The sequence below is a fragment of the Papaver somniferum genome, chromosome 6, assembly GCF_003573695.1.
Source record: "Papaver somniferum cultivar HN1 chromosome 6, ASM357369v1, whole genome shotgun sequence".
Taxonomy (NCBI): Eukaryota; Viridiplantae; Streptophyta; class Magnoliopsida; order Ranunculales; family Papaveraceae; genus Papaver; species Papaver somniferum.
In genome coordinates this window covers 118,232,179-118,246,699 of record NC_039363.1, presented here as the reverse complement: position 1 = coordinate 118,246,699, position 14,521 = coordinate 118,232,179, and the positions used below count along the sequence as shown (strand labels likewise).

General features: G+C 36.4%; 2 protein-coding genes across 2 annotated transcripts; both read left to right on the top strand.

Moving 5' to 3' along the window:
- Nucleotides 1-6,688: 6,688 nt before the first annotated feature.
- Nucleotides 6,689-7,369, top strand: LOC113286094. The gene has a single exon (XM_026534808.1). It carries the CDS (start codon nucleotides 6,777-6,779, stop codon nucleotides 7,155-7,157), a length of 381 nt encoding a protein of 126 aa, XP_026390593.1. The 5' UTR covers nucleotides 6,689-6,776; the 3' UTR covers nucleotides 7,158-7,369.
- A 464-nt stretch (nucleotides 7,370-7,833) lies between these two features.
- LOC113286093 lies at nucleotides 7,834-9,083 on the top strand. The gene is made up of 3 exons (XM_026534807.1): nucleotides 7,834-8,179; nucleotides 8,377-8,510; nucleotides 8,587-9,083. The coding sequence occupies exons 1-3, from the start codon at nucleotides 7,958-7,960 to the stop codon at nucleotides 8,735-8,737; spliced, it is 507 nt and encodes a 168-aa protein (XP_026390592.1). The 5' UTR covers nucleotides 7,834-7,957; the 3' UTR covers nucleotides 8,738-9,083.
- The last annotated feature ends 5,438 nt before the right edge of the window (nucleotides 9,084-14,521 follow it).

Below are 14,521 nucleotides of genomic sequence, written 5' to 3'. Positions count from 1 at the left end.
CCTGGAATATTGAAATTTTGGTGGGAAACTTTAACTAAATCTATTAGTTTTTGCACATCAGGCACAACCTTATCAAACTGCACACTATTTCTAAACTTCCAAATGGACCAGATGATGAAAGAAATTAAATTGTGTTTGCCATTGAAAACTTTATTGTTCAACCAAAATTAAACCAATGCATAATGTCTTGATTTCCTCTATAGTTATAGACTTTATTAAGCTCAAAAGCATCCCAAACCTTTCTAGAAAACATACAATTAACAAACAAATGCATTTCATCTTCAATATCATGAGAATAACAAAGCAAACAGTAAGGCTTAGAATCTTTAACATATTTGGACATGTTTTTTCCTAGAGCTAGAGCATTAGACACAACTTTCCAGCAGAACATATTTACTTTAGGAAGAATATTAAGGTTCCAAATTTGCTTCCAAAAAATTGCTTCGTCCTTATCAATAATTAAGTTAGTCAAGAAATTGTAAACAGACTTAGTAATCAGATTTCCAGATATAATAGATTTCCATATATTTTTTTTTGCTAACCAATATGAATTTTATTAACCAAAATTGTTACAAAATTACAAGAATGTTACTTAAAGATATAACAAAAGGAAATAATAAAAGCCAAGCTCCAATTTTTGGAGTTACATTTTAACTCAACCAAACCTGTAATATGGTTTATTTTTATTAACCAAATCTGTAATAGATTTCCATATAATTCTATCATGCAAACCAAGATTAATAGCTACAGAGTTAATAGCATTATGAAAAGAGTTATCAATATACTTGCTAATAATATTCAAATCCCAGTTCCCTTCATAATTCATTAGATCATACACATTCATAGGCATATTACTGTCAGTAACGATCGGCGTCAAGAGATAAGTTTGATTAGGCAGCCAGAAATCAGACCAAATACTAGTAGACTCACCATTTTTAATCTGCCAAATACTATTATACTTAATAAATTCCAGGCCTTTTTTAATACTAAACCAAATCCAGGAAATCTTATGCTTTCTAGTTTTTCTTAAAGGGTGATGATTCCTAAAGTATTTATGTTTTAGAATTTTAGCCCACAACTGATCCTGATTATGAATTAACCTCCAAGTCAACTTAGTGATTAAAGCTAGGTTATGCTTATGGGGAATTCTTATTCCCAGACCACCTTGACGAATATCTTTAGTAATACTAGGCCAAGCTTTAGGGTAATAACACTTCTTTTTATTTATTTTTGCCACCAGAAGTCCCTATGAATCTTATCGAGGTTATCAAGAGTTTTTTTGGGAAAGGAAAGACACTGCATTTGGTGATTAGAGTAAGCACTAAGAACATTTTTGATTAAAACAGTGCGCCCAACTTGATTAAACATCTTCCCAATCCAGCCTTGAAGAACAGTATATTATTTGTTAAAAAGAGGCTCAAAACTATTAACTTTGTTTTTATCAAATAAAAGAGGCGTTCCTAAGTACTTGTCATTTTTTGAAATTTTCCTAACCTTAATAATTTTAGAAATGATTTTACAATGTTTGTTGTGAATTTTAGGCGTAAAATAAACTCCAGATTCTTGAAAGTTAATGACTTGCCCAGTCATTTCCCCAAAAATGTTTAAAATGTTAACAATATTTTTAGCTTCATACAGACTAGCTTTCGCAAAGAGGAAACAATCGTCTGCAAAAAAAAAAGAGATAGGTGGCGCAGTTCTAACAATTTTGACACCTGAAATCAGTTTATCTTTTTCAGATTTTAGGAGGAGTTTAGAAAGCACTTCCACACAGATGATAAACAAGTAGGGGGACAAAGGATCCCCCTGCCTAAGACCCCTAGAGACACTGAATCTATCACCAGGCACACCATTTAAAAGAACAGAAAAAGAAATCGTTGTAACACACTGCATAACAAGGTGGCACCAATCTTCACAAAAACCAAAAGAAAGAAGAGTTTTATTTAAAAAATCCCATTCTATTCTGTCGAAAGCTTTAGAAACATCGATATTTAGTGCCATATTTCCAGTTTTGTTCTTAGAGTTCTTCATAGAATGGAGGATTTCATGCGCAACAATGATGTTATCCGTAATTTGACGACCATGGATAAAGGCAGATTGGTTTTGGGAGATAAGATTTGAAAGTAGAGGCTTTAGTCTATTTGTCAAAATCTTACAAATAATTTTATATGTAGTATTGCTAAGGCTAATGGGGCGAAAATCACTAGGAATAGAAGGGTTTTGAACTTTAAGAATTAGAGTAATATAAGTGTAATTCATTTATTTTGAAAAATTCTTGGACAAGGTTAATAATGTCAGTTTTAACAACCTCCCAGTTTTCTTTAAAGAAACCAGGCGGATAACCATCTGGACCAGGAGCTCCCCACTGGTTCATATTAAACAACGTGTTTTTAATCTCTAATTCATCAGGTACACTGATGAGCCTATTATTTTCCGCTTCATTGATACAAGGGTCAATGAGGTTATTTAGGGTATCAAGGTGTTGCACCTTACTAGTAATGCTAATGGTTTTAAGTGCTTTATTAGCATCTTATGAATTTGTGAGCTATCATCAATCTAGAGTCCGGTTTCATCCCTAAGCGTGTGAATATGGTTAATCCTTCTTCTGTTATTGGCATATTGGTGGAAATAGGAGGTGTTACGGTCAAAATATTTAATAAATTTATCTTTCGAAAGATGATTCCAATAATCATACTCTCTATTATACCGAATTTCTAATTTTTTCTGAGTATCCTTAATCTTAAGAATAAGCGAAGGATTAATGGAATCAAGATATTCCATTTTCTTGTTAAGATTATCAATATTTTGAAAAATGTTCCTGAAGACAGATTTATTCCATTTAGATAGAGAGTAAGACAAATGTTTAAGATTATTTTGAAACATGTATGCAAGGGAACCTCTAATGTTGCAATTCCAGTTATCAGAGAAAAGTTTTTTGAAATTATCATGACTTAACCAAGTTCTAATAATCTTAAAAGGCTTATGAACATTTAGTTTGACAGGCTTACAGGTTAGCAGAATTAGAGTATGATCAGATCCTATTCTAGATAAATGACTAACAATAGCATCGGGATAAATAGTGAACCAGCACTCTATCAATACGTTCTTTTACATTTTCCTGGCCTTCCCTATTATTAGACCAAGTAAACGGTATCCCTTGGAATCTAAGTTCCATCAATTCTAAAGTCTGAATATTATCATGAATAAATTTGTTAATATGAGAAATATCCTTGCCACCATGCTTATCATTAACATGTAAAATAAAGTTCAGGTCACCTATGATAATCCAAGGAGTGCTAGGGTTCAACTTACAAAAGTGATTAATTTTATCCCATTGCATTCTTTTTCCAAACTCATTCAGGGAACCATGCATACAAACAACATTCCAAATATTATTAAAATAGTCATGCATTTCAAAAAAGCAGATATCAAAAAACTCAGCAATGCAAGAGACTTTTATGTTATTGTGCCAAGCAATAAGCATCCCACCAGACAATCCAATTCTAGGAATAGCTATCCAGTCATGAAACTTTAAATTTCTAGCTAAGATGTTCATGCTATCTCTAGTAGCTTTAGTTTCTGCTAAGAACATAAAATTTGGATTTTGCTTCTTTAAAATATATTTTAGATGGTTTTTTGTGAGAGATTTTCCATTCCTCTGCACATTTAATGATAACAACTTCATTTTGGATACTAAAGTTATACTAATTGTATAGGTGACAGTCTTAAAAAAAAGGCTTAAAAAGGTGTATGAGTTGCAGAAAACAGGGAGAGCCAAATTAAAAGAGGATTTAAATAAATTTAAATAACAGGTAGAGAACTTAAGGAAAGCAATATAGAAATCACTTGAAATTTTGAAATAAAAAATAGATATAGGATAAATTTTAGTTTTAGGAATAGTTGGAACCTGATTTGGAGTGAGGTCATGGGCTCCAGCATCCACAGCAGAAACAGTGGCAGACCAGTAATTCTTTTGATCATTGTCAGGCTTCTCAGCATCCATCATCATTTCTTCACTTGAGGAAGATTCACCATTCTCAAAGACTTTTATAGAATTATCATTCGCAACTTCTTCATCCAGAATGTAGAGTGTTCTATCATTTTCTTTGATGTATCCATCCATTTTCATTGCCTCAGTGATAATATCCTCCTTTCTTCTTCTCTTACTTGTTATAATATCACTTATATTGATTACTGAAGAGTAGGATCCATCACCCGAGTTATCAGCATTAGAGTCTTCAATTAGGATATGTTTATTAACTTCCTCAGGCCCTTCATCATTTTTATCCTTCACAAAACTCAATTCTGCTACATGTTCATTTTCCATGCTATTTTCCCCAGCAGCTTCATTTGCTTCCTCCAAAACATTATGAACTGGTTCTTGATTAACTTGGCCATTATCACCTTCTTGAATCCCCGTATTCTGCTGGATCTCTTGAACTAACTCTTCCACTTGCTCTTCAAAAGGATCTGTTCCTTGTAGGTTTAGAACTGGAACAGCCATCCAAGCCACATTTGCAATCAGTCCACAGTAATTTTCATTGTGATTAAACACATAACAGGTTCTACAAGTTGCTGATGGAAAGCCCAGATAGAAAATAGCTATTTTAATACTTTCCCCATCTTCCAAAGTTATGTGACTTTCCTGACTAGATGCAAATTAACATCCAGCCTGACTTTAGCTTTAACAACACCAGTTGGGTCTCTATTGTAAATAGTAATTGTCTCACCATATTGAGAAGCAATAAGATGTGGGATATTATCTCTATCCAAGTCAGCTCTGAGTCTAAATTCAATAAAGAAAACTTCAAATTGAAAAATGGCTCTCTGAACATTCATATGAAACTACCAAGGAAGTAAGACTAAAAAAGTCCCACCAACTGCATGTGGCCCCTCTCTTAAAACTCTTTGGAAGATTTCTCTTGAGTGGATTCTAAATATGAAGACATTCCTTCTTCCAGTTGAGATGATAACAACTTCTCTTTCTGCACCCCATCTTTGCCTAATTGCATAGCTGACAACATTCCTGGTAACTTCACTTACTCTGCAGACATATCCAATCAAAGCAAAGGAATCAATAATTCTTCCTTTTCCTTGCAGACTAACATGATTGTTATTTCTCTTGGAGGTGTTTCTGTTTCCTTGTAGATTATTTGAAAGAGCATCAACATTAGAAGATGAGCTGGCCATTGAACTGATTGAAAGTTTTGGGTGATTGGTATTGTTGAAAAGGGAATCAAAGAACTTTCTCTGAGATTTTTTGTATGACACAAAGTGCTATAATATTTTGAAGGTGGAAGTCCTTTTTGCTTAAAGATTTCTGGGTAAAGAAAGAAGTTGCAACAGATTTGAATAAATATGTTCTTCATATTAAGACCAAGGATTGGAATTTTCCAAGTGTTGGACATGCTACTGACTTGGAATTGAAGTAATAAACAGTAAAAAACCTGGGGAGAAGCTGAATTCCAAGCAATGAAAGAACAAATAAGAATGATTGCAAGGAAGGTTGCAGGACTGGGTTACTTGCACGCTTAATTGGAGAATACGAGGCGATTGAAGGAGAAGTGGTGAATCCAATTTGATTAAAAATTTGAAGAAGATCCTCTCCCACTAACAACGATTTGAATAAAAGAATATTGTTGAAGTATGCCGTCACTGCGTCTACTGCTTCCGCAGGAAAACCCTAGTCCTCCCAATCAGTTTTGGGGAAGGAGAATATGTATGAAATCTGAAAAGAGAAGAAATCACAAACAACAGGTATTAGAAAGCAGAAGAACGATGCCTATGAACTAGGATTTATAGATTTAGTTAACAAAAACAAAAGATTAAGACAAAAGGAGAAAACAAAATTAACCAAATAAAGATAATCAGTAGTTGGGTAATCGATGTAAACGAGAAAAACATAATCATAGATATGCAGGAGAATGGATTTGGGGAAGATTAAAAAGAATTTTTTTTAACAGTCAAGAATCGGTGTCGCCCGATTTTTCTCCCGATTTGCAGAGCGGCCTCTACAAGCAACAACAATGAGCCCCAATCTCCCCTTCCTAGCTGAACAGAAGAAGATTTTTTTTTAAATGTGGAAACCCTCTTAACAATTGTGACCAAAACGACTCCATAAGTACTAAATAAGGACTCCAGAATGTCATATTACATAGGGAATTTGTGTTTTCAGACCATGAGAGCCCATGAACGGCTAATCAGCCGCTCATGGAGGGGACGAAAACCATGGAAGGAGAAGAAAAACTTGTAAAAAAACTAGTTTTCTGTGGGAAAACGTTTTTCTGGTTTTTCGACTCATCGGCTGATAGCCCTTTCATTATTATTGTGTTGAAGAGAACTTGTAAAACAAACGTCCCAATCCTTTTATGTTTTTCTAATCGGTAATCCTACTCGTCCATATTTGTTGTCCTTCAATCCTTTTATGTTTTTCTAATCGGTAATCCTACTCGTCCATATTTGTTATCCTTCTGCAGTGGTTGAGTAGAGTGTAAGAATGAGTTGGACTCTTGGACACATAGTCACATGACAAGCAACAAGTAATATCCAATAAAAAAAACAACAACTAATAGCTGTGGCTGAACCCCGAAAATTGTCAACCCGGGTTTGCGGCTTCATAAAGCAGTTGAACCGGTTTAGGAAAAACATAGAAATACGCGTCCACGTCTTGAGAAATTTCTCTTCACCTTCGTCACGAATTCCCTTTATAAACATAAATAAATTCACCCAATCAAGATTTGCTTATACTTTTCTGTGTGGTCTAAAATTCAACACCCATGGCTTCTGTTTACAGTTGTGCTGAATGCAATAGAAACTTGAATTTACAAACAATCAATCTTTTTCCATCTGATTTCTATTTCGAGGCAGGTAACAAAGGAACTTTATCATTCGCAGTGGTTGATGAATCTAAATTGAAGCTAGAAAAAGAAGACAAGATCAGACCCTTTTTTGAGACTGTTAATTATTGGGGAATTCAGAGGAAGAGAATCAAGATGAAGTGCAATAACTGTAGATATCTTCTTGGATATGTTTATGATGATGGACCTCCACTTACAAACAGTACTGGACAATTTCATATGGGACCTAGTCAGGTTATTCCAAGGGATCCAAGATTTAGATTCAAGACCAAAGCTCTCAAGATTACAACTGAAACTTAAATTTATTTATTTTCTTCTTTCACTTGTTTGGTATGGTGTATATATGGAAATACTACAGTTTCAGTTTGTTTGTGTTTTTCCTCTCTCTGGTGTTATTTTTTGGTTGTGTACTCTGATTGCCATCTTTGTACTAGCAAATTGTTGGAATTTGCATTGAGATTTTTGTACTGGCAAACACTTTTGGTATGATTCTGTGATGATTCTCAAGTTTACATGGTTCTAACTTCTAACTTTGCTGCAAAATCTAGTAAAAATCTGAGTGTATGTGGGATAGAAGATCAGAAATTTTGGTTCAACTATACAGCCTTAGGTAATGAGATTTATCCCCCAGACCCAAACACTTTTGGCTCAAAACTACTCGACGCAGTTATTTTCCCTGCAAACTTTTGGTAAAAGTAATAACTCTTATGAGAATGAGAGAGTAATTACTGGAATTAGCCCCAGGATTCAGGACAGTTCTCATGTTGGGGGAAAGAAGCCGAATATAGCAATATCATTTACAGGACAAACTCGTAGTCATACTATCCGAAGTTATGACCTTGTACTTGGTACAGATATATAAAATGCAACACAACGTGCATGAGCCAGACCAACCAAACAAGCACCATACTATTTGAATGTTAGGTTGGATCAGTAGGTTTGAAGATATGAAATCCCCACCATCAGCACCAAAGAAAATCTGGTGAACTTGAGAACGGAGATCAACATCTAGTTAACTAGTTTATTCACTAAGAAAGACAACAAATAGGTATAAACAGAACTGAACATCACAGTTTGGAGATATAAAGCAAAATCTCGAAATGAAGACTAGCAAAGAGAGCACATGGATGAGGGAACTACCACCACCTCCTCCACCACCACCAGTTCTAAGATACTACTACTGGCGGAGACCAGCATCTAGTACTTGGAGTGCCACGAACGAGGAGATTGCGCGGTTTTGGAGGCAGAAGAAAATAAACGAGGAAGATCACTTCCTCGCTGCTATCAAAGCTGCTGCTCGTATTAGAGCTCGTAATCTGAATGTACCTATATTTCTTCCCTACTTGTTCCATGACTTCAAATTTCATTCTTGAACCATATTTCTCCTAGTTTATTTGGTTTCTAGTAAACACAGGCTGTGTTAAGGTTCCATAAAAGTTGCAATCACCCAATTGATTATACTGTCCATAAACCAATAGTGAACACACTCACCAGCTATTCTACTGTGAATACTATGTAGGAAGAAGACTACAGAAAGTTTGAAGAGTCATTAAATGAGGAAGAGCACGACGAAGAAAACAAGATGGAAGAAAACAACAACAAAATGGAGGATGATTCAATGAACAAAGAGATACGCGTTGGAATAAAGGACTGGTAGGTTGCTGTTTCATTGTTCTTTTAGCTGATGCGGGTTTCTAAGATCCAAATGATTATTTTATTTTTTTTGCAGGTGGACAAAGAGTAAGTATGCTTATCTGAACCAACCAGCAGAGGAATCCATGAAAAAGCCGAAGAAAACCTCAACTTATGTACCAAACAATTTGGTCTTCTATAAACCCCTTCAAACTCAACCTCTAGTTGCTTCCTTTGGCATATACTAGATATTTTTTCTTCAACCACTGCTGTTTAAGATTGAGTGTCCTTTGTATCGGAAATCCTGCTGAGTTCCATTGGAGCTTGGTCTTGTCTGAATTTTAGTCCATCTGGACGTGATCCTGTTATTATTGTAACTTGTAAGAGTACTGTAATGTTGCTCTAGTGTTTGCCTAAAGCCCTGTAAGTGTGATATTAAGTTCTACCATGTTACAAGCAATTCTTGCTATCAACAATTGCACTATGAATTTATGTAAGTGTTACTACTGTGATAATGGTGCTACTGTAATAATGGTGCTCTAGTGTTTGGCTAAAGCCCTATAAGTGTGATATTAAGTCCCATGTTACAACCAATCCTTGGTATCGACAATTGCACTACGAAATTTATGTAATAATGTTACTACTGTGTCTGATCTAGTTATTAGGAGGTTAGGATACTCTTAAATCTCCTAATACATGAAGCGGGAGATATGATATGCTGTATTTAATTGCCTTGCAGATATGATACACTTGAAAGCAGGTTTCACTATTCCTTGCTATGCTAATGGTTTAAGATTTTCAGCTTCTTTGAGCTGAAAGACAATACAGGCATGGACTTCAGTTCATACCCTCAAGTACTCAAGGAAAACAAAGCCAGCTAACTTTATCAATTAACACATCCATATAACATCGAATCAAGAAGTGCAAGACAAGTTCCCTGAAACCATGTAAGAGAAATATGACCAAGACAATCTAAATTAACTCAAACTACACACAAACTTTTTCAGGAAACAACAAAGCCAAATTTCTACTGCCGCAAACTGAATACCATATATTGCTTAAAACTGAAAATTCTCTATACTCTGTCAACGTGACCATGAACAGACTCAACCTGCCAACCATGTATCTGGAAATTGAATTAAGATCATTGATCAACTAGATTTTGTTCTTCCTCCAAAAAGAGGATAACAATCCAAATTTTTACATCAAGCTGAGATCTCATAAGAGTTAAATTTCAAGATTCAAAAGCCCTTTAGATAATTCCTATTCTACATTTCTGCTCCTTGTTGTTCCTTTATGTCTATTGCAATGCTTTTCTGGTATATATCAGATAAATGAAACCTATATTAGAAAGAAGCAACCCAAGCAGCCGAAAGCCTTGAATAAGCAGTTAACACTCTGACAAGTTATTGTTCTTCTAGAAAAATAGCAAGTTATTGTTCTTCTAGAAAAATAGCAATGAAAAGGTTCTAGAAAAAAAAAATCCCAATTTATTAATATTATTTTCATCCCTGAAACTCCATTTTTCACTGTTTACAGCCTCATTTATTTTAGGCGTTTCCTTGGTATGTATCTTCTGTTGGAGAAAGTACTAATAATGTAACTGTAACTGAGAAGAAGATACTTAGCTCAAAATAATGTTGCTGATGTTGCTGCACAGAGAATGTAGAGGTACGTAAACTACGCTGTCCTAAAGGAAATATCGCCTGCCACTCCTCTGAGATGCTACAGCAGTTGGCGAGTCACCTCCAGGATACAATTACAGTTAGTACCCCTCAATGTAGCATACAAAGAGGGTACCCTTAGAGCTTGGCAGAACTTAAAACAGTAGAAGAGATGTTTACAGAAAAACAGAGGGAGAGTAGAAGAGATGTTTCTCTGTGGTGTGTCAAATGAGCTCAAGACTCCTCCCTTATATAGTGTTTAAGACGTTACAAACGAGAGGAAAAATGCATGCAACCAAACCATGCGTATGACAGAAATACTGGTAATGTTGGGTTAAAAACAGTGTTGTTTTTGTCAGGCTTAGAGCAGTGTGTTGTCAAGAAGCCAAGCCAAACATGTACGGACAAGAAACCCAAAACAAATACGTACAAACAAGAAATCCAAAACAAACATGTGCAGACAAGGAAAGCAAGACAAACACGTACAGACAAGAAAGCCAAGACAAACATGTGCAGACAAAGAAGAAGATTCTTCTACATGTGTGTAAAACACGCACCAAAAGTTTCAGCAAAAAGATAGGATCTAATGAACCCACATCCATACCCACACCCGAACCCGGCCCGACCCGACGGACGGCGGCGGCGTGCGTGCTTCTGTGCGAAGCACCGCGCGTACGGGAAAGGAAACCTTGCCCTAGTCTAAGCCTTCCCTCCAAGCACAAAAGTCTAATGACCCAAGGACCATGCCCTTATAGCCAATTCTATGGTATTTATGTCTAAAACTCTTTAGATTTTAGTCAATGTGGGACTATTGTTTTATCTATTCAAAAGAAAAAACAATTAATGGGCAATAGGTCTAGGGATCAAAACATAGTCCATGGAAAAATTGGTAATTTTAAAGCGTTTTTTCTAACAATCCCCCACATGAATGATAAAACATATCGACGAAATACGAGAAAACATAATACATCAATATTAGGCTAAGGTGTCCCAGAGATTGAACCTTAACATAGTGAGAGGTTACCGGAACTGCTTGTTGTTTCGGTGAACACAATGTCTTGAACCGTCAACAGTGAGTGCAATTCAGAAATAACAACCACACTTTGATGTCTCAAAGAAAAAGAAAGCTGCCAAGCTCTTGCCGTTGTGCCCGTTTTGGCCGTGGGCTAAATCCCGGACTTAATGAATGTCTCTAGAGAAAAAGCTCAAATTCTCATAGGAAGCGGCCCCACTTCCAACATCCACATAGGTGAGTCCATTAAGAGTGTCCTGCCACACTCCGCTTTAAGCAAAGCCATGGAACTCATTAAGATCTTGACAGATCATCCTAAAACATGCAGGCAGCACTATCATACGGTTACACCATAGGGAGGGACAAAGATAGTGCTTTCTCTCGACATCACCAAAAATTAGTTATCTCATTGAACCTTGATCTTGGAGCTCCATTCACAAGGTTGAGTGTCCTTCATGGCGATTTATTCTATGAGCTTGAGTCCCATCCCCTTCGATGTGGATCTAACTACCTCTCTAGATAACCCTTTCGTCAAAGGATCTGCAATATTCTCTTTAGACCTTACAAAGTCTATAGAGATGATGCCAGTAGAGAGTAGTTGTTTCACTGTCTTGTGTCTTCTTCGAAGATGTATAGACTTTCCGTTGTATACACTATTCTTTGCGCATCCAATAGCAGCTTGACTGTCACAGTGGATTGCGATCGAAGACACAGGCTTGGGCCAGAGTGGAATTCCACCCAGGAAACCTCGTATCCATTCAGCTTCCTCTCCAGCTTTCTCCAAGGCTATAAACTCAGACTCCATGGTGGATCGGGCTATACATGTCTGTTTGGTAGACTTCCATGACACAGACGCACCACCAAGTGTGAAGATGTACCCACTAGTGATTTGCACTCATCTGAGTCTGATATCCAGTTAGCATCACAATACCCTTCTAGCACAGCAGGATACTTCCCAAAACTTAAGCAATAGTTTGAAGTTCCTCTCAGGTACCGTAGAACTCTGTAGAGAGCATTCCAGTGATCCTGCCCAGGGTTGCAAGTGTACCTGCTTAATCTACTCACAGTATAGGCAATATCAGGTCTTGTACAGTTCATTAAATACATAAGACTGCCAATAACACGAGAATACTCAAGTTGATAAATACCCTCACCCTTGTTCTTTTTCAATTTGCAATTGGGATCATAAGGAGTAGTTGCAGGTTTAGCATTTTCATGATTAAATCTCTTAAGCACAGTTTCAACATAATGAGATTGACTAAGACTATATCCATCAGACATCTTTCTGATTTTCATCCCTAAGATTACATCAGCAGGGCCTAAGTCTTTCATGTCAAAGTTTTCGTTAAGCATGCTTTTAGTGGTATTAATACTATCAAGGTTACTACCTAATATGAGCATATCATCAACATATAGGCACACAATAACATGAGAATCATCCACAGATTTAATGTAAACACATTTATCAGATTCATTAACCTTGAAGCCATTAGATATCATTACATGATTAAATTTTTCATGCCACTGTTTAGGTGCTTGTTTTAAACCATACAAAGATTTTTTCAGTTTGCATACTTTATCTTCAAAACCTTTCACAACAAAACCTTCAGGTTGGTCCATATAAATTTCTTCATTCAATTCACCATATAAAAAAGCAGTTTTAACATCCATCTGATGTATATGCAAATCATAAATAGAAGCAATAGCAATCAGCATCCGGATAGAAGTGATTCTAGTGACCGGTGAATAGGTATCAAAGAAATCTAATCCTTCCTGTTGTCTGTACCCCTTAGCTACCAACCTAGCTTTGTGTTTTTCTATAGTTCCATCTGTTCTAAGTTTCCTTTTGAAGACCCACTTGCAACCTATGGTTTTACTACCAGGAGGTAAGTCTACAAGCTCCCAAGTTTCATTTTGTTGAATGGAATCCCACTCATTATTTGAAGCTTCTTCCCAGAAGGGAGCTTCCGGAGAAGTCATAGCTTCCTTATAGGTTTGGGTTCAGACTCTACCGTAAGAGTCACAAAATTGGACCGAAACCTTTCTCGGTTCTGACCCTCTTACTTCTTCTAGGTTCGGTTTCAGCATCTAGAGACGGGGGTTGACTAGTCGAAGGAACATCTGAGAGATCATCGCGGACCCTTTTATGAGGTCCAGACCCTAAAGGGAAAATGTGTTCGAAAAACACTGCATCTCTGGATTCCATTATGGTGTTCTCACCAATTACCATGAACCTATAAGCACTAGTGTGCTCAGGATATCCTAGGAAAACACAATCTACAGTTTTAGGTCCTAGTTTGGTTTTCTTGGAACGAGGAGTGGCCACCTTGGCCAAACACCCCCACACTTTAAAGTATGCATAGGACGGTTGTCTTCCTTTCCATAACTCATATGGAGTTTTGTCGGATTTCTTAAATGGAACTCGGTTCAAGATATAGCAAGCAGAGAGAATTGCTTTCCCCCCACAGGTTCGAAGGTAGCCCTGAACTAGCTAACATAGCGTTCACCATATATGAGTGTTCGGTTTTTCCTTTCAGCTACTCCATTCGACTCAGGTGAAGAAGGTGCAGTAGTTTCATGAATGATGCCATTAAGTTTGCAGAATTCTCCTATAGGTATCACATACTCACCGCCTCGGTCCGACCTAAGAGTTTTAATAGTAACACCTCTTTGGTTTTCTACTTCAAGTTTATATAATTTGAAAGCGTCTAAGGCTTCATCTTTACTTCTAAGAAGATAAACCTGACAGTATCTTGAGTGATCATCTATAAAAGTGATGTACCATTTTTTACCTCCTCTAGTTGGTGTTGATTTCAAATCTCCCAAATCTGAGTGGATTAGTTCTAGGGGAGTTGTACTACGTTCAACCTTTTTGTTAAAGGGTTTTCTAGCATATTTAGATTCAACACAAATTTCACATTTATGACCTCTGTCAAAGTTTATTTTAGGAATGCAGCCTAATTTAGCAAGTCTTTCAATAGATTTGAAATTAACATGTCCTAGTCTATCATGCCAAACATGTGAGGAGTCACAAACATAAGCAGAAGAAGATGCATTATCATTCAAGTTCAAAGAAAGTACACTAAGCTTAATCATGTTATCAGTGACATATCCTTTTCCTACGAATCACCACCTTTAGAGATTACAACCTTGTTAGACTCAGCTACAAATTTAAAACCTTTCCCAAGTAAGATGGTTTCTGAGATAAGATTCTTGCATATGTCCGGGACGTGATACACGTCATTCAATGCGAGAGTTTTTCCTGAAGTGAGTTTCAATTCAACCTTGCCTTTTCCACCACTTTAGAGGTAGAAGAGTTTCCCATAAACAATTTCTCATCGTCTCCTACTTTGTTA